The sequence below is a fragment of the Chiroxiphia lanceolata genome, chromosome 12 (assembly GCF_009829145.1).
Source record: "Chiroxiphia lanceolata isolate bChiLan1 chromosome 12, bChiLan1.pri, whole genome shotgun sequence".
NCBI lineage: Eukaryota > Metazoa > Chordata > Aves > Passeriformes > Pipridae > Chiroxiphia > Chiroxiphia lanceolata.
Genome location: NC_045648.1, coordinates 15,965,348 through 15,984,496, shown reverse-complemented (window position 1 = coordinate 15,984,496; position 19,149 = coordinate 15,965,348). Strand labels below are relative to the sequence as shown.

At 56.4% G+C, this 19,149-nt stretch overlaps 2 protein-coding genes across 3 annotated transcripts; both read left to right on the top strand.

The window, feature by feature from the left end:
- The first annotated feature begins 1,468 nt into the window (after window positions 1-1,468).
- SNX1 (sorting nexin 1) lies at window positions 1,469-13,941 on the top strand. The gene is made up of 15 exons (XM_032699620.1): window positions 1,469-1,616; window positions 4,895-4,997; window positions 5,797-5,933; window positions 6,478-6,544; window positions 7,618-7,661; window positions 8,597-8,738; window positions 9,218-9,296; window positions 9,548-9,623; window positions 10,317-10,430; window positions 10,557-10,650; window positions 11,574-11,779; window positions 12,440-12,583; window positions 12,937-13,017; window positions 13,320-13,391; window positions 13,517-13,941. The coding sequence occupies exons 1-15, from the start codon at window positions 1,485-1,487 to the stop codon at window positions 13,565-13,567; spliced, it is 1,542 nt and encodes a 513-aa protein (XP_032555511.1). The 5' UTR covers window positions 1,469-1,484; the 3' UTR covers window positions 13,568-13,941.
- A 583-nt stretch (window positions 13,942-14,524) lies between these two features.
- On the top strand, window positions 14,525-19,022 carry SNX22 (sorting nexin 22). 2 transcript variants are annotated; one of them, XM_032699628.1, is made up of 6 exons: window positions 14,525-14,608; window positions 17,811-17,894; window positions 18,005-18,109; window positions 18,182-18,276; window positions 18,419-18,489; window positions 18,616-19,022. In XM_032699628.1, the coding sequence occupies exons 1-6, from the start codon at window positions 14,540-14,542 to the stop codon at window positions 18,699-18,701; spliced, it is 510 nt and encodes a 169-aa protein (XP_032555519.1). In that variant the 5' UTR covers window positions 14,525-14,539; the 3' UTR covers window positions 18,702-19,022. The 2 variants fall into 2 exon arrangements, with proteins under 2 accessions (XP_032555519.1, XP_032555518.1); XM_032699627.1 differs by having other exon boundaries at window positions 14,527-14,608; window positions 18,422-18,489.
- Window positions 19,023-19,149: the final 127 nt, after the last annotated feature.

The window sequence follows — 19,149 nt, the reverse complement described above, 5'->3', positions numbered from 1 at the left end:
TTAACCCACAGCTGGTGGAAGTCCAGGGCATCTCACCTGGCTCTGCCTCACTTGTTGCCCTGCTTGGCTCCTCCTGGTACTGTCTCGAGAGGATTGTGGCCTGAGGGAGTGGTGGTGACCCAGCACCATGAGGGGGCTGTCGCTGTCACTGTCACAGGGATATGGGGCTCATCCTGGGACGTCTTGGGACTTATAGGGCTTATCCTGGAATGTCTTGGTGAGTATATGGGGTTCCTTCTGGGATGCCTTGGAAAATATAGGACTCAGCCTGGGACATTGCCAGGTGGCTCATCCTGGGATGTTTTGGGGGAGGATGGGGTTAATCCTGAGAAGTCTTGGAGGTTGTATGGGGCTCATCCTAGAATGTCTGGGGGAATATAAAACTCAGCCTGGGACATCTTCAGGGTATGTGGCTCATGCTGGGATGTTTTGGGGGGTTATGGAGTTAATCCTGGGATGTCTGGGAGATACAGGGCTCATCCTGGCATGTCTTAGGGAATAGAGGACTCAGCCTGGGACATCTTCAGGGTACGTGGCTCATCCTGGGATGCCTTAGAGATTGCATGGGGTTAATCTTGGGTTGTCTTGAGGGTATGGAGCTCATCCTGGAATGTTCTGGGGGCTATGGTTCTCATCATGGGATGTCTGAGGGGGGTATGAGGCTCATCCTAGGATGTCTTTGGGGTTATAGGGCTCATCCTGGAAAGTCTTGGAGGTCATGTAGGTCTCATCCTGAGATGTCTTGTGCAGGTGTAGGGCTCAGTCTGGGACATCTTAAGGGTATAGGGTTTATTGTGGGATGTTTTGGGTGCTATAGAGCTTATCCTGAGATGTCTTGGTGTCTTGAGGGGTATGGGATTCATCCTGGGATGTCTGGTGGGGGGAGTATGGGGCTCATCCTGGGATGTTTTGGGGGAGTATGGGGTTAATCTTGGGATGCCTTGAAGGTATGGAGCTCATCAGGGCTCATCCTGGCATGTCTTGAGGGGTATAGGGAAGCCTAGGACATCTTCAGGGTATGTGGCTCATCTCGGGATATCTTGGAGGTTGTATGGAGTTCATCCTGGGGCATTAGCAGGGTACAGGGCTCATCCTGGGATGTTTGAGGGGGGGTAGTTCATCCTGGAATGTTTTGGGGAGGCAAAGGCTCTTCCGGGGTTGTTTTGGGAGGGGCAGGGGCTCAACCACGGCTGTTTTGGGGCCTGAGGCGCTGAGGGGACACGGAGCCCTGGACTCAGCCACTTCGACCCGGGGGACCGATGCTCCCCCAATCACCTCAATGGTTCGGCCCAGCCCCTCCGTTTCCATGGTGACCGCGCGACGCCCTACAGCGGCGCCGAGCGGCGGCGTTCATTGGCCGCCCGTGCCGGCGGTGGGCGGGGCGGACGGGGGCGGTGCCAATCCGAAGCCCGTCCGCCGCGGTGGCCCCGCCCCCGCGGGTTAAGGGGCGGCGGGCGTTTCCGGCGCGGGCGGAAGCGGCGGCGATGGCGTCGGGCGGCGGCCGCGGGTCCCGCTCGCCCTCCCCAACCGAGCGCCGCCCGCCGCCCTTCCCCGAGCCCCCCGGGCCCGGCGCCCCTGACAGCGACTCGGAGGGCGAGGACATCTTCACTGGCAGCGTGAGTGCGGCAGCACCCCTCGCGGGACGCTGAGGAACCGGGCCCGTGTCTGCGGGCTGCAGCGGGGCTTGGTGAAAACGGGGGGAAACGCCCCAAAGCCCCCCGAGATAAAGGGGGGGCGATGGCTCTGGGCGTGTGTCCCTGCAGGGAACCCCGCGCCCCCTCCTCTTGGGGGCCGGGTGGAGGTCGGGGGTGGCTCTCGTGTCTGTGGGGTTGCGAAGGGGCTCGTGCTCGGCTGCTCCTCGTTTCCCCGGGGTTGTAACCTCGCCAGTCCTGCAGAACTGGTGTCCAAGGCCAGGCTGCACGGGGCTTGGAGCAACCTGGTCTAGTGGAAGGTGTCGCTGCCCATGGCAGGGGGTGGAACAAGATGGGCTTTAAGGTCCCTTCAAACCCAAACCATCCCACAATGGCAGCTGCCGCTTGGCCTCTTTGCTGTGCAGCTTGTGAGGCTTCACGGTGGGGGGAAGCCCCATCTTCCTTCCCCCAGCATCGTCAGCTCTGGTCCCCTCGACATCCAGAGCGTCCTGGTGTGGCTGGTGTAGTGCTTGCTGCCCTCAGTTTGGGACTGAGGGATGAACCCCCAGTGCAGTGGGGGTGAGGTGACAGGAGGCATCCAGTGTCCCCTGCCTAGTGGGAGGGGGTTCACCAGTGCCCTACTGGGCTGAAGGGAGGGTCTTGGAGGGTTTGGTGGTATTGGTTCAGTGAACAGTTGCTACATTGCTGCACAAATTCCACACTGAAGGTGGAGGTGTGAAGGATTTCAGTACCTTTCCTTGTTTCTAACAAACTCTGTGCCAGCTCTGTCCTGGTGTTTGCTCCAGGCAGTGACTGGCAGGCAGGAGGGGAGTTAAAACACTGCCTCAGTTTGCTTTCCCAAACTGAATCCCTCCTCAACCAGCTGCTGGCCTGTCAAGGATCAGCATCTTCATGGAGCAAGGATCTCTGCTAGACAAGCTCTTCTAGCAGCCTAGAGGCTGGAATGCTGCAGGATTGATTCTCTGAGCTCCAGGAGCCTCTGCCCACCTCTCCCAGGCTTTTTCCAGCCTGTCTGATCCAGCCAGCAGTGCAGGAGGGATTGGTGTCTGTGGCAGGAGGCCCTCCAGCAACATTCTGCAGTTTCCCAGCCTGAGGAAGCCTTGAGCAGAGTGTGGGCTGTGACCATGTGAATCCACTGGGAATGACCTGGCCAAGCTTCTGCCACCGGCACAAATCCAGAGCAACCTCTGCTCTGCTTCTGGTGCAACTTGTACCTGGTGTCCTTGAGCTGTGCTGGTGTTGCCAGTGGCCTGGGATAAGGGAACAAGCCAGATCTGGGGGGGTTGTGGAGAGATTGTGACCTTGTGAGGATGAAACTCTGGCACTGCTCTGGGCAAAACAGCAGCTGGGTCTTGTGTTTGGAAAACAACCCAGGAAAGTGCAACCCTGGGCCAGGCAAGAGGAAAGTGCTGGTACCTCTGGCAGGCACCAGGTCCTGGAGATGGCCTGGAGCTTCTCAGGATCTTTCTTTGGTGAAGAACTGGAGGATGTAATAGGTGGCTTGTTGTGGCCCACCAAAAGGGATGAATGCCATTTAATTTCACAGGAATTCCTGTACTGGAAGGGGAGGCTGGGGAGCTGCAGCAGCTTATCAGGTTCTTAGTGGTGTTGTTGAAGCCACTGTCATAACTAATACTTGGCTCTTCCATGCAAACTGGTGGCTTTGTTTGTCTCTCTGCCCTTGAACATTAGGAAGACACTTTCTGGGAAGCAAGGGAGGCAGATCAGTCCAGCTGCTGATATTCATGTGGCTCAGTAGCCAGCAAAGAAGGGTTTGGGTCAGACCCAAATATAACTAAAGCTGGACCTCACCTGCCTGTGACAGAATCCCAAAATATGCTGAGTTGGAAGGGACCCACAAGGATCATAGAGTCCAACACTTAGCCCTGCACAGGACCATCCCCAGGAGTCACACCATGTACCTGAGAGCATTGTCCAAATGCTTCTTGAGCTCTGGCAGCCTTAGTGCTGTGACCACTGCCCTGGGGACACTTTCCAGCACCCAACCACCCTCTGGGGGAAGAACCTTTTTCTAATATCTGGCCTAAACCTCCCCGACACAACTTCAGACCATTCTCTGGGGTCCTGTCACTGGTCACCTCTGAGAAGAGATCAGTGTCTGCCCCTCCTCTTCCCCTCCTGAGGAAGTTGTAGACTGTGAGGTTGGATCCCTGTATGACCATATCCTTCTCTAGGGATGCCCCCAAGGACTAGCTCTTCCCAAAAAAGTGTCAGGCCGGCACGGGGGCACCTCTACCCACACACATGGTGTTGGGGGGTGCTGAATCCGGCCCTGGGACAGCTGGTGTTGTGTCGTGGGCTGAGCTAAACAAGGCCACAGCTCCGCTGTAGCAGCAGATGGAGAAGTAGGAACAGGGTGTGGTGCTTTCATGTCTGAGGGACTAAATTTAAGGCAAACTGGGAAGCGGTTCTGGTAGAAAACTGCCTTGTCCTCGCAGAGTGGGATTTGTCTACCAGCTTGAAGAGCTCCTGCAGCAGAGGATCTGTGTGAACCCTCCTCAACAAAACATCCTCAAACACAGGAGGACTCGCCTTCAAGTGGGTGTTTTGAAGGCTATTTCTTTTACCACCCAAAGGTGTGAGCCCACCTCAAAGAGGAGCTGCCTCAGCACTGCTTTGCTCCGTCAGGAGCAGCGGGATCTGACGGCGTTTCCTTGCTGGAGAGAGTGCCAAGGAGCCTGTCGGTCCGGAGTCACTGCTAATAGAGCTCCATTTACTGCCTGTCAAAGACCCGTTCTGTTCTCTGCCAGGACCTACAGAATAGCACTGCTGTCCCATTCTTCCTTGGAATATCTGTCTGCCTGCAAAATGAAGGGTGAATTGGGATGAGGGATGACTGAGGGATGATTTGGGATGCCGGCCTCCATAACAGGAATCCAGGAGCAACTTTGCTTTCTGCTGGGGTGGACTGGTTGGCATACAAGCTCTCATGTGGGCTGTCTCCTTGTCCCCAAGGCTGCTCCCAGCAGCCAGGATGGTCTTTCCTAGTGGGCTGGCACATCTGAGTGACCTGTGAGCTGCTCATGTTCTGCTAAAAATCAGAGTGGAAACTGGCTGTGGTGTTTGGTGTGACACTTGGTGTCCTTAACAGTGGCAAAGATACTGACACTGAAGGGTGGGTGGAAGGGCAGCAGGGTAGGGTGATGAAGAAGTGCCATGTTTGCTCCTCCATCCCTGAGAATAAATGACCTCATGTCTATGTGTTTTCAATCCTCTCACAGAGCAATCCCCCGGCCCCGAAAAAGGAATCTCTCCTCCCTGTGAGCAGCCCTTCCAAAGAGAACGGGGTTCATGTGGAGCAGGACGATCAGGACCTATTTGCAGGTGAGTCTGTGTCTGCTGGGTGTTTACTGGGCCACTTGGAGCTTCAGGACTATCACAAGTGCTCATCTCAAACTCCTGTTCTAGCTTGCATTGTGTTTGGGAAGGTTGGAGTAGCCTCTTCCAGGTGTCCAGGGTAATCATACCACAGGAATAACTGTTTGGGAGTTGAAGAGGATTAAAAATTGGTTTGCTTTAGTTTTGTTACCTTAAACCTTTGATGGTGAGCGTCTCCTCAGAGTTAAAAGACTTTCGTTATCCACCTTTTCCTACCTCTATGCCAGTGGAGGAAGCATCTCCAGTAGAGACATGGCTGTTCCCTAGGAACTGGAAACACAACACCCCTCAGCAGGTGAAAATGAGGAGGTCAGACCTTCCCCAGCATGGTGGGACAACTCTGGCAGAGAGTCAGTTTTGGAGACCTCTGCTAAGAGGTGGAGTTTTTACATCCTCTTGATGGAGAAGAGGCCTGGGAAGGCACCTTCCTCCCAGGCTAGCCTGCGTGCCAGGTAAAATCCGGCTTTAGCTGTTCCAATGTGCAGCTTCTCCAGCACACAGCAAGGAGATGATGCCTGGCTCCTTCTGGAATAAGAAGTTCATTGGATTAACATAATGTTCCCCAGCAGGAGTGATCAAATGCTCTTACTGCTTTAAGTCGTGCTCTTCCCAGTGCTTACAGGTGTCCTCTCAATGGATTTCTTTTTTTGCTAGTTTAGAGAGATCCTATGAACCAGAGAATATTGCAGTTGCCTTTCCAGAAACCCCAAGGAGAGAGACTGACCTTACAAACTTCTCTTGACAGATGCTACTGTGGAACTGTCCCTCGACAGCACACAGAACAACCAGAAGAAGGAGGTGGCCAAAGCATCCAACCCTCCCCCCTCGTTAGATGTAGCTGAAAGTTCTTCTTCTAGAAACCCTTCAAAGAGCTATGAAGAGGTGAGAACTGCTCTTCCTACCTGTCCTGCTGGTTCCAGACTATCCTTGGCAGGAACCTGTCCGTTTACTCAGTTGCAAACATGAATCTGAAAGGATGTAATTACTGTAATTGCCATATTGGATACCATGACTTGTATCTCAGGCCATCAGTCTGGGACTGATACCACTGGAGTGGAGCTTAGGTCAGACTGGTGACTTTCCACTCCTGTGGAATTGCAGGCTGCTTCCAAAGCTGGAATAGCAAGTGGTGGATCTGGTCCTGGGGGTCTCAGCTGGGACTCGGAGCTTTGCAGAGTTTCACCTTGGGGCTGAGCAGTTCGTGCATCAATCTGGGCAGATAGCACTGTAGGAAAGACAAATCCAGTTTGGGATCCTTGGAATGTGTATCCTGGACATGAGTGAGGAGCTGGAAGGCTTTATAAAACGGCCCTGGCTGGAGTGAGGTGCCCAGGCAGGGTGACAAGCTCACTGTAGTGGTTTGGGGTGGGTTGAGGTCTGGCTTCCTGGTTTTAACTTGCTGTCCCTATGTGCTTGCTCCAAACAGCTGGAGGAGGAGGAGCAGGAGGACAAATTTGACCTGACTGTAGGAGTGAGTGACCCGGAGAAAGTTGGTGAGTTACTGTCCTGTACTGCACAGTGAACACGGTTAGAGGAGCCAGGCTTGGCCATGGGACCCACTGCAGCTCCAACCTCCACGCTGTAGCTCTGGCTGTCAGGCTGTCTCCAAGAACAGAGTTGATCCTGGAGGAACTTCTCCAAGACTTCCTCCAGGATCTCAAAGAAATGACACTGTGAACAGCAAAATGCCTGGGGTGAAAATAAGCAAGGCAGAGGCAGCTTCTGGAAAACCAGGGAGCCAGGACTGGGGTTTTGGGATGCTTGGGGCCTGGAAATGTGACATGCCTTGTGTGGGGAAGCAAAACTCCCTTAGCCTGAAACTAAGTGTATTCCATGCTCTGGCACCTTCCCTAGCAGCTGTGCTTGCCAGGGAAGCAACTCTGGCTTCAAACTGAGAAGCAAGAGGGTTTCTGTCTATTGAAAGTGGGGGTCAGAGAGCCTTGTGCAGCTATGTGGAAACTTCTGGGATGCAGAGAACCCAAGGGAACACCTGATCCCAGCCAGAGGAGCAGCCTCACGAGTGGCAGGTTGTTCCCACTCTGTGGCTTGTGATCTCTGGAGCTGAGAGGTGCAAATCAGAGGTAGATTTAGGGGTAGCACTGGAGCTCTGAGGATGCCCTTTGGTTAAACTACCAGGTAAACAAGGGGATATCTGTGTTAGCTGGAGCAAACTGCCTGTGGTGTTCCAGGATCCAGCCCCATCCAGCCTGTCACTCATCCTGTGAATAGACTCTTCATGTGGCACACAGCCCCAAATTGTTGGGTGCTGAGCAGAAGTGTGGAGCCGACCCAAACACTGCCGGCGCAACAAGCGCCCAGTTGTCAGAGCTGACTCCATGGGAAGTGTGAGGAGGGATGAGCAGGCAGGTTGAGGAAGTGGCTGCTGGGCAGGGGCCTAGGGCCACGCAGCAGCACGCTGCCTGTGGTTCTGTGCAAAATCCAGGGCTCTGTTAGACCCAAAATTGGGAATGACGAGGCAGGAAAAGGCCAGGAGCCTTGTGCTTGTGTTCAGGGGATAGTGGAAAGCGCTGATGTGAATCCAGCATCTCGTTTCTGTCTTCCATAGGGGATGGCATGAACGCCTATGTAGCCTACAAAGTGTCAACACAGGTATGTCTAACTCCTCTGTGTCTGATTCTCCATTATTTTTCCATGTGTAAAGGCAGCTGGACTGTCTGTCCTTAGCCAAGCCAGCAGTGACCTAAATAAACAGAGGTCTGAATGCCTTGTTCCATGGATTCAGGAGTTATAATCCGCAAAGGATGAGCCTAGCTGTGGAATAGGGTTGGAATCTATTTGAAATGAGACTGGCATTATTTTCCCAGCCAGTTCCCTCTTTGCAACTCTGGCTAATAGGGATTCTCTGCATTCAAGGGAGCAGCAGGAATGACGTCCAGACACCAGGGCTGTTGCTGAAGGTTCAGTGCCAATGGCAGCATCAGACTAAGCTGACCTGAGCTCAGCACTTGCTGCAGAGCTGCTGTTGTATCTGGTTTCATGTCAGGACCTGTTCCCCTCAATTTCCAAGAGAAATGGAGCCTCCTGCAGCTGCTGGAGTGTTTTGGAGTGCTCCTCTGGGCTCTGGAAAGTTGTTCTAGCTGCCTGTACCATGGCTGCTGGGCTACAGGCAACACGTGGACTGAAGAGGGGACTAGAATACTTGTTATCCTTAATCCTGCTCTGCAAACACATCCTGAAGCACTGGTGGCCCCTGTAGTCTTTAGGTGACCTGCAGGGGGTCCCTGTTCCTGTGTGGAGCAGGGATGATGGGATTAGGCAGCAGGCAGGGCTTACCAAGCAGCCTGTGGCCACACTACCAGCTGCTCAGTTATTTAGTACCATTAATGATTCTGCTTGCTCCAAGGAGAACAGTTGGGAGGAAAATCAGGGAAAACCTGGGCCAAAACTTGCTCTGTTCCCTCCTGGCCTCTTGCAGAGCTCACGCTGTCCCACCACATCCCAGTGACAGGTAGAGCTGGCAAGGCCATGTGTGCCAGGTGAGATTCCCTGGGGATGTCTGACCCAAATCCCATCTCTCCCCCCAGACCAGCATGCCGATGTTCAGGAACAAGCAGTTCTCAGTGAAAAGGAGGTTCAGTGACTTTCTGGGTCTCTATGAGAAGCTGTCGGAGAAACACGCCCAGAACGGGTTCATTGTCCCTCCACCGCCTGAGAAGAGCCTCATAGGTGAGTGGTGGAGGTGCAGAGCACAAGCACTGGGCCTTCACAGCTCTTGTAGGTCCTTCTGGTGGTGAGCTCTGTGCCTGAGGACAGGCCTGCAGCAGTCTCAGAGCTGATAGAAGCTGCACAGTAGCCAAGGAAAATAACCTGGGTTCTGTGACACAGACAAAGCTCTGGTTTCCTACTTGCAGCTCTGGGCTGAAAGTCTTGATGGAGTTCACAGATGCTTCCACACCTGCTTGGTGTAGAGTAAAACCTCTGTGGTGTCACTGAATTGCTGTTTCACTTGAGTCCAAACCATTGGTTTGCTTCTTTTCTGTGTCAAAACTCCTTGGGTTTAAATTTCCGAGTAGCTCTTGCTGATCCAAGGTCTAATTCCTGTTGTAAGATTCCTCTACTATCACCTTGATAGTCTGTAATAAACCACTTTACCTTGTGTGTGGAGTTTAGAGCAGCTCATAAATCACGTCTTCCTTCTGTGCCAGGCATGACCAAAGTGAAAGTTGGGAAAGAAGATTCCTCCTCTGCAGAGTTCCTAGAAAAACGTCGGGCTGCTCTCGAGAGGTACAACCCCAACAGCTGTCCCTGACCAAGGGAGGGACCTCTGAGAGGTCTGGTCTTGCCTGGTGGCATCACCAAAGTCTGTGGGGAGGTAGGAAGATTGGTGGGTGAATTAGAACAGTTGTTGGCTTTGATTTCCTGCTTTCCAGCTGCTCTTCCAAAGTAAATACCAAGCGTGTCACAGCTCACTCTGATGGCTCAGAGCCAGGTTTGCTGCTGCCAAAGCAACTCCTGGTGTGTGTTCCCCTCCACAGGTACCTCCGGAGAGTGGTCAGCCATCCAACCATGCTGCAGGACCCAGACGTCAGGGAGTTCTTGGAAAAGGAAGAGGTCAGTAGCGTGGAATGAGGGAGCTCCAAGTTTCTTGGAAGTGCTGAAGGCAATGGTACCTAAGCAGTTAAGGAGGCAGGATGCTGCAAAACTCTCCTCTTAGAGTGGGAATGGGAACTGGGGTGGTGGGTTGACAGCAGGTACCCACCAAAGCTGCTCCACCATCCCCTCAGCTGGACAGGGGGAGAAAATATAGTGAAAGGCTTATGAGTTAAGGGCAGGGAGAGATCACTCAGCAGTTACCTCAGGCAAAATGGAATCGTGGAATGGTTTGGATTGGAAGAGACCTTAAAACCCATCTCGTTCCCACCCCCTGTCATGGACAAGGACACCTTCCACTATCCCAGGTTGCTCCAAGGCCCATCCAACCTGGCTTTGGACACTTGCAAGGATGGGGCAGCCACAGCTTCTCTGGACAACCTGTGCCAGGGCCTCACCACCCTCACACCCATCAATTCCTTCCCAATATCCCATCTAACACTGCCCCCTGGCAGTGGAAAGCCATTCCCCCTTGTCCTGTCCCTCCAGGCTCTTGTCCAAAGTCCCACTCCAGTTCTCTTGGAGCCCCTTTAGGCACTGGAAACATTTCTAAGGTCTCCCCGGAGCCTTCTGTTCTCCAGGTGAACACCCCTAGCTCTCCAGCCTGTCTCTGTCTTTTCACATCTCAAAGCAAATTTTTCCATTCCTTTCCAGCTCCCAAGAGCAGTAGGCACCCAGACTCTGAGTGGAGCAGGAATACTGAAGATGTTCAACAAAGCTACAGATGCTGTCAGTAAAATGACCATCAAGATGAATGAATCAGACATAGTAAGTGTTGGGACACCCTGGGCTGTCCCTGTCCTTGCTCTGGAGCCATGTGCCCTTCCCAGCCCCAGCTTTGGGTGCAGGGAAAGCCCCACGTGTGGGAATCAGCTGCGGATTTACCCTTTCCAGTGGTTCGAGGAGAAGCTGCAGGAGGTGGAGTGTGAGGACCAGCGGCTGCGGAAGCTGCACGCGGTGGTGGAGACCCTGGTGAACCACCGGAAAGGTGACCGGATCAGCACCACGCACTCCAGGGCTTGGGCTGTGACAATCACACCCTGGGCAGTGCCTGAGGGGGGTTAGCAGTGCTGGGCGTCCCAGGGAAACTTCTGAGTCTCTTCATCACAGGAGACAGAAGTAAAAATGTCACCCCAGTTCTTCTGTCCAGCTCCACAAGCTTGGGATGGTGGTGTGGAAGGGAACCTATGTCCTATGAGATCACAGAATCCCAGAAAGCTCTGGGTTGGAAGGGACCTTAAAGCTCATCTTGTTCTGTCCCTCAGCCCTGGGCAGGGACACCTTCCACTCTCCGAGGTTGCTCCAAGCCCCGTCCAACCTAGCATTGAACACTTCCAGGGATCCAGGAGCAACCACAGCTTCTCTGGCCAACCTGGGCCAGGGCTTCACCACCCTCACAGGGAAGGATTTCTTCCCAATATCCCATCTATCCCTCCCCCCTGGCAGTGGAAAGCCATTCCCCCTTGGTCTGTCCCTCCAGGCCCTTGTCCAAAGTCCTTCTCCAGCTCTCCTGGAACCCCTTTAGGCACTGGAAAGGGCTCTAGGGTCTCCCTGGAGCCTTCTCTTCTCCAGGCTGAACAGTCCCAATTCCCTTAGCCTTTTCTTGGGGGAATGAAGGCTGCTGTAGCAAACCTGAGCAGACCTGATCTTAGGTCTTCCCAGCCATCCTCTAGCAGGGAGTGAGAATGTTTTCCTTCTTCTGCATGTTTTGACTGACTCCTGCAAAGCTGTACCTGTCCCCCTGCTCAGCTGCTTCCTTTCTCCTCGTGGCTGGAAGCTGCTGGCTCTGACCCAGCCAGCATTGGCCCTTCCAGCTGATATCTCCTGGGACTCAATTCCTTGGGCTGAACCCTGGGCTGGGGAGCACCCGGTGCAGCCCAGCCCGTCTCCTGACTCTCATCCCTTTTCTAGAGCTGGCATTGAACACAGCCCAGTTTGCCAAGAGTTTGGCCATGCTGGGAAGCTCGGAGGACAACACGGCCCTGTCCCGGGCACTGTCCCAGCTGGCTGAGGTGGAAGAGAAGATTGAACAGCTGCACCATGAACAGGCCAACAATGACTTCTTCCTCCTGGCTGAGCTCCTGGGGGACTACATCCGCCTGCTCTCAGTTGTGAGGGTAAGCACTGCTCCTGCTCCTTGTACCCAGCTTGGGCTTAGGGATTCCAGGAGGTCTTTCAAGCTCAAGCAGAGGGTACACATGGCATGGCTTCTCCAGGAACAGAGAAACTTGTTGGTTGTCCAGGTGAACAGGTGGTTAGGTTGGAAAATTGTGGTAGGTGAGGTCTGGCCATGCCGCTGTTCTCCAGAGGGGATGTGGAGCAAGTTACCAGCTTGTAAGTGGCCTCAGCCCTTCCAGAGGTGAAGGCTGAGGCTGTGAGCTGATGACCTGTGGTCCAGGTGGTGCAGATAGGCCTGCCAATTGCCTGCTGGGGAAGAGCCTTAGTCTTCAAGTCTGGTGTTCTGGCCTTGCCGGAGGCTGGAAGAAGCAATCCCAAGAGAGCAGCAGGTCTTGCAGGCTGAGCCCTTCCCACCCCAAACACATCCTGCCTCTGAGCAGGAGTTTCTGGAGGCTACAGAGGCCAGGACACAACCTCCCTTGTCTGCCAGTCCATACTGGGAGCTGTGGGTGCTCCAGAGCAGGATCCAGTCTGTGTTCTGGCTCAGCTTTGGTCCAGCACCTCAGGTATCCCCTTGGCAAGTGTCTCCTTGCCAGCAGAGCCCCTTGGAGCCGCTCTGGCAGCACAGAGCTCAACGTCTGCCCCCTCCTTGCATCCAGGGAGCCTTTGACCAGCGCATGAAGACCTGGCAGCGGTGGCAGGACGCCCAGACCATGCTGCAGAAGAAGAGGGAGATGGAGGCCAGGCTGCTGTGGGCCAACAAACCTGACAAGCTGCAGCAGGCCAAGGAGGAGATCTCAGAGGTAGGGAATGAAGAGCATGGGATCTCTGCTCTGCTCCTACCCTCCATGCTCCGGCAGGGGACCTTCCGGGCTGGGGAAGAGATTGTCAGGGCTGGGGCGGACCTCCTGAGCAGGAGGGTCAGGTGTCTATGGCCAAGCTGCAACAAGGGATAAGCCAGCCTTGAGTGGAGCTGCTCATGGTCCCACCTCCTGTGACTTCCCTGCTGAGCTTCCTCTGGTGAAGAGGACCAGGAACACCGGGCTCTGCTCCAGCAACACCTCTAACACATCCAGTCATGGCTACAGACACCCCTGGAGAGGGGAGCAGGAGTTCCTTCCCCTGCCCTGAAACAGCACACTTCCTCTCTCCACAGTGGGAGTCCCGTGTGACACAGTATGAAAGGGACTTTGAGTGGATTTCTGCCATCATCCGCAAGGAAGTGATACGGTTTGAGGTATGTTTGGGGCAGCCTTGGGCTGGGAACACCAGCCTGGGTCAGCCATGGGGCACCTGGGTATCCAGCAGTATCCATAAATCCAGATATGTGTGAACTGTGGCATTGCTGAGGGCTTTTGGCTGAGGGGGTTTCTCCACAGGGTATCTGTTCAAATGAAGGTGGGTGGGCAAAGATCCTCCATCTCCCAGGCCCTTGTGCTGGTCCTCTCGTGAGGCCCCAGGAGGAACAGGAACATCCTGGCAGTTTCTCTTTCAGAAGTGTTTTGGTATTTGATTCAGCCTCATGCCCATCTCTTGCAGAAAGAGAAATCCAAGGACTTCAGAAACCACGTCACGAAATACCTTGAGACGTTGTTAAACTCTCAGCAACAGGTGAGTGGCCCCTGATGTAGTTTTACCTCCAAGTTCAGGCCCAGGTTGTGAACCCCTCAAGTGTGACCCCCCTCTACAAGTGCGTCCTCAAGGCTCCTGACTCTCTCCCTCTCTCCTCCCTGCAGCTGGTGAAGTACTGGGAAGCGTTCCTGCCTGAAGCCAAGGCCATTTCGTAATCGGACCGAGCGAACAAACCTTTATTTTGCCTTTTTTTTTTTTTTTTTAATATATATATATACATACACTATACCTCCTCCTCTTTTCCACGTGAGCGACCCCTCGTTCCACCTGCTGGAGCTGGTAGAGGTGTCACCCCCAGACGAGCAGCTTGTGAGCCAGTAACTCTTCTAACTGTATATTTTTCATTTAGCAACATATATTTTCTTACTGAAGAAGAACTAGTTTCCTGCTTCCAGACCAGACCCGCAGCCAGGGGGTTATCAAGATCTGGCAAATGTCTATTTTTCAGGCAGGGTTTTAGGGCTCTAATGATTTATCTTACTCCTGCAGTGCCATTAAAATTCTGTAATAAAACTTCTATCAGGGCAAACAGGCTCTGAGTGTTGGGGGTGGGTGCAGGGAGAGCTAACAGCACATTCTTTGGGGTTTGGGGGAGGCAGTGGAGCCTCCCCCGTATTGTGTCAGGGACAAGGGTGACCTTGGACACTGCCCTGGCCACCTGTCCCTGCTCCTGATTAGGCTTTGGCTCTCTGCCCTGCTCCTAGTGGGAGCCGTTTTTAGGATCTGAGCTCAGCAGGGGTTCTTGTAGTGGTTCCACTTTGTGGCATTCCTTAAAATCCACTGGGAAGCCTTTGGGGTGTGATGCTCCTGCCCAGGGACAGGTCTGCCCCTTCAACCTCCCCCCAGCCCCCTACGTGTGGATTTCACCAAAACCGATACCCCTTCTGCCTTAAAAAAGGGAAAACGCAGCTTGGTTCTGACTTCCCACTTTCCTTTCCCCATATCCCTCTAAAGCGGCGTCCCGGCGGCTCCTCCATTCCTCCCCTTCCCCTTGTGCTGGATGTGGTGTCGCAGGACCCTCCCCGGTGTGCTTTAGGGACCGTGTCCCCGCTGTGGGCGCTCGGGGCGGTCCCTCCCCGGCCCCGCAGCCCTTCCCCGCCCCGCGGCTCCCCCCAGCCCCCCGGGCCATGATCGCCGTCTCTATCCCAGCGGCGGAACCCGCGGCGGCTTCGCGCAGCCCCGACAGGGCACACACGGTGAGCGGGGACTCGGGGGGTGGAGGTTTGGCTGCCCACGGGGGTCCCTGTCTGCCCAAGAAGGGTGGAGCGGGGAGGTGTCTCCCTCTACCCCGGGATCTGGAGGTCCCCAGTTGTCCCCGAGGGTTCCCCATCTGCCTCGGGAGTGGAGGTCCCTGCGTGTCCCCAGGGGTCCCTGCCGGTGGAGGGGGATGGGGCCTGGTTCGGGGGTCCCTGTTGGGGGGTTCCTCTCTCCCGGCATGGCCCCACGTGCCCTGGGACTGGAGTCTCCCGCGCTCAGGGGGATTTGTCTCCTCCTGCCCCAGGGTTTGAAGGTCTCCAAGTGTCCCCAGGGGTTCCCCACCTGCCCCAGGAATGGAGGTCCCTGCCTGGGGGGGGCACAGACCCTCTACCTTTGAAAGGTGGGGGTGTCCCTGGTCTGGGAGTCCCCTCTGCCCCCGTGGGTGGGGGTTACCGTCTGTCCGGGGAGGGTGGATTGGCGTGTCTCCCTCTGCCCCGGGGTCTGGAAGTCCCAAATGTCCCCAGGAGTGACCCATCTGCCCCAGGGGTCCCTGCTGGTGGTGGTGGCGGAGCTGATCCGGGGGTGCCCTCTTGGGGAAGTCCCCGTCTCTCCCGGCATACCCCCACATCCCCTGGGACTGGAGTCCCCCGTCTCCCGGGGGATTTGTCTCCTCCTGCCCCAGGGTTTGAAGGTACCAGGGGTCCCCCACCTGCCCCAGGAGTGGAGGTCCTACCTGTCCCCAGGGGTCCCTGCCGGCGAGGGGCACGGACCCTCTACCTTTGAAAGGAGGGGTCCCTGCTCCGACCCTCTGTCCCCCTAGGTAGGGGGATACCTGTCTGCCCGGAGTGCCCTCACCCACCCTGGGACTGGAGGTCCCCAAGTTCCCACAGGAAACCCCACGTATTCTGGGGAGGAGTTTGTCTCCCACTGCCCCAGGGGCTGGAGGTCCCCAGGTGTTCCCTGAGGAGTCCTCACCTGCCCCATGGGCTGGAGGTCTCTACCTGTGCTGGGTCCCTGCCGGGGGCACCCTCTGCCCTTGAAATTGGGGGTGTTCCTCTACCCTCTACCCAGAGGGATCCCCTCTGGCCCCAGAGGGGTAGGAGGGTCCCTATCTGTCCTCAGGTACCCCCATCTGCCCCAGGCACGTGTGTCCTTCATCTGCCCCGGGGGTGGGATGTCGTGAAGTGCCACCCCTCCCCACCAGGACGTCCCCAAATGCCCAGGAGTGGCAGTCCCTGCCTGCATCCAGGGAATCCCTGCCGGGCGGGGGTGTAAGAGGAAATGACACAGCCCCTCTACCCATGGAAGGGGTGGGGAAAGTGTCCCTGGTGAGAGTGTGTCCCCTCTGTTTTTGGGGGAGTCCTTGTCACCCCCTCTGCCCCTGAGGTGCGGGTGTGTCCTTCTCCCAAGTGTCTGGGGTGTGTGGTCCCTGCCAGTGCACTCTCTACCCCTGAAATATGAGGTCCGTGGCCCGAGGGGTTCCCTCTGTCCCCGGGGGTAGCTGGGTGTCCCCATCTGCCCTTGGGGATGACGATCCTGGGGCAGGGAGGGGAAGGTCCCCCTTTGCTCAGGAGGTTGGATGTCCACCCCTGTCCCCAGGGTACCTCCCTGCCTGAGGTGCCCCAGTGTAGAGGTCCCCAGCTGCCCCCCCTGGTCCTTGCTGGAGGAGGTCACTGGGGTGTCTCTGTCCTGGGGGGGTCACCAGAGGTTGAGGTCCCTGCCTGGTTACCCTCTGTGTTTGAAAGGGGGGGAGTCCTGCTGAGCTGGGGGATTCCTGCTGGCCCTTGGTGGTGGTGGTGGTGTCTCCTGTTGGCTCCTGGTTGCCCGTTTCTCCCACAGAGGGTTCCCATTTACCAGGGAGATGGGGTTCGTCTCCACCTGTCCCAGAGTTTGGGGCACCCCAAATGCCCTGTGACTCTGTTGAGAGTGGGGCACCCTCTGCCCTGAAAAGGGGGTGTCCCTCTGTCCTGGGGGAGGTTCCTCTGGCACCAGGGAGTTGGTGGGTCCCTATCTGCTTCTGAGTGGCCCCTCTGCCCTGGGGATGAGGGTCCCTGCTTGCCTTGAATGGTGGAGGGGGGTGCGGGGTCCTAACATGTCCACCCGGATGTCCCTACATGCTCCAGGAGTTTGGGGGTTTCCTGCCTGCCCCCAGCGGTCCTGCTGGCTCTCAGGGGTCCCACCTGTCTAGGGGAACAGGGGGGGAGAGGGGAGAGAGGGGTGGATGGGACCATCTACCCGGGGGAGTGGAGGTCCCCATCTGGATCCTCATGGATCCCTGCTTGGGAAGGGGGACACACAGCCCTTGAAAGGGAGGGGACAGGGGTCCTTGGCCCAAGGGGTGCTGGGCAGGGGTCCCCACAGGGTTTCCTACTGAGGTGGGCCCTCTGCCTTTGTATCTTGACTCAGGGGTTACCCTGTGGCATCATGGGATGGAGGTCCCTGTATGTCCTCAGGGGTGTCTGCCTGGGGACATTCCACCCTTGAAGGCACTAGCTGTCCCTGGCTGGAGGATTCCCACTGATCCTGGGGAATGGAGGGTGGGGAACCCCTGGTCTGGGGGTTCCCTCTGGCCCCATGGGGAAAGAGCAGGGTCCCCTGCCTGCCCCAGGGGGTGGAGGTCCATGTCTGTCCTGAGGTGGGGGGAACCTCACCTGCCTTGGGGAAGGGTGGTTTTTCTCCCTGTCCCAGCAGCTGGAGGTCCCCATGTGCCCCTCCCTGGTGTCACCACATGCCCCAGGGGGTGAAGGTCACTGCCAGCCCCAGGGGTCCTGACTGCCCTGGCGTTTGGTGAGGGGTGGGATGTCAAACCAACCCCAGGCTGTCACACCTTCCTGACTGATATGGGAGGGAGTGTCCCATCTGCTTTTGGGGGTTCCTGCCTGCTCCCATGGTGACCTCATCTGCCCCCGGAGGTTTGGGAGTCTACCCGAGAGGCTGGAGGTCTCTGCCTGTCCTGGACAGTGGGAGGGGGTAGAGATTCCCAAGTACCCTCCCTAGGTGGGGAGTGTGTGTGTGAACTGGGGGCTCCTGCCTTCCCTGGGAGGATGATGGGGATGGTGAGGATGAGGATGGTGAGGACAATAAGGATAGTGAAGATGATGAGGACAGTAAGGATGAGGATGATGAGGACGGTGAGGCCAGTGAGAATGATGATGATGAGGCTGGTGAGAATGAGGCTGATGAGGTCTGCCCCCCTTGCAGGTGTTCCGGGTGGAGGTGCTGTGCGATGGCCGGCGGCACACGGTGACCAAGCGCTACAGCGAGTTCCAGGCGCTACACAAGCGGGTGAGACCCCCTGGCTCTGCTGGAAGGGGACACAGGGAGGGGACATGAGGAGGCTCAGCCTCATCCTCCCTGGCCCGTACTGCCCTGATGCCCTCCCCACTCCACCCCAGATCAAGAAGACCTGCAAGGTGCCTGACTTCCCCCCACGCCATGTCCCCCACTGGATGCCCAAAGCACTGGAGCAGCGCCGGCAGGGCCTGGAGCTCTACCTGCGGGTGAGGTGCACACAGTGGTGGTGGTGGGGGGGTGGGTTTTTTGGGGTGCTGACCTGTCCTGGGCCACGGTAGGGTGTCCTGTACCACAACAAGGAGCTGCCCCAGGATGTGCTGGACTTCCTGAAGGTGCGGCGGTGCCAGCAGGACCCCAAGGCCAGGAGCCCCTCGTGAGTAGATGAGTTCTGCCAGTACCAGGGTTATCCCGTACGGCACTGGGATCATCCCCCCGACCTGTGCGAAGCACCCCAGGACACGGGGCTGGGGATGATGGGGACAGGCTAGGGGCTGATATCCCCTCTCCCATGGCAGCAGACTCCTGCCTTCCCAGCGCCCTGTCATCGGCTTCTGCTCTGATCCATACGTGGGGCCAGGTGACACTGGTAAGGAGCAGGACCACGGAGGTCCCCCAAACCTCCAAAAGGTTCTCCTGGGTCCCTAAAAGATGTTTTTCCTTTAATGGGGCTCAGGAGGGAACCAGCTGCTGCAGCTCTCTCCTCTCCTTGCAGATCTGCTCCCCAACGCCGTCCTCACCGGGGTCCTGCAAGGCCTTTACCTCCCCCCGAGCTGCACCCCCAGCCAGGCAGTGCCTTGAGCCCCTGGAATGCCAGGCTCCCAGGCACCCACCCAGATCCCAGGGCTGCAGTGGTGAGGAAAAGATCTCTGGGGTGAAAATGACTCCTCCACACTGGACTGGGGCAGGAAAACTGGGTGGGAGAACCCAAGGGGACAGTGGGAGCCACAGCTGCTCTCCCACCACCATCCAAAAAGCCTTTTCTGAGAGAGTAGGAGCTCTGCCTTCTTCCCGATATTTTGGGGTTGTGGTTGGAGCCTTTGGATGCTGAACCATGCTGGAAAACCCCTCTGCATCTGGGCTTTGGTGCAATAAATCTCTTGGATTTCACTGCCTGGCAAAGTACTGTGCTGTGGAATTCTGTGAAGCAAACCTAGGGCCAACTGTGGCACTGCTCCCAGCTGGATGGAAGGTGGAAGAAGGGAGATGGAAGGCTGAGGGGTGCACACAGGTGAGGGATGGGAAGGGA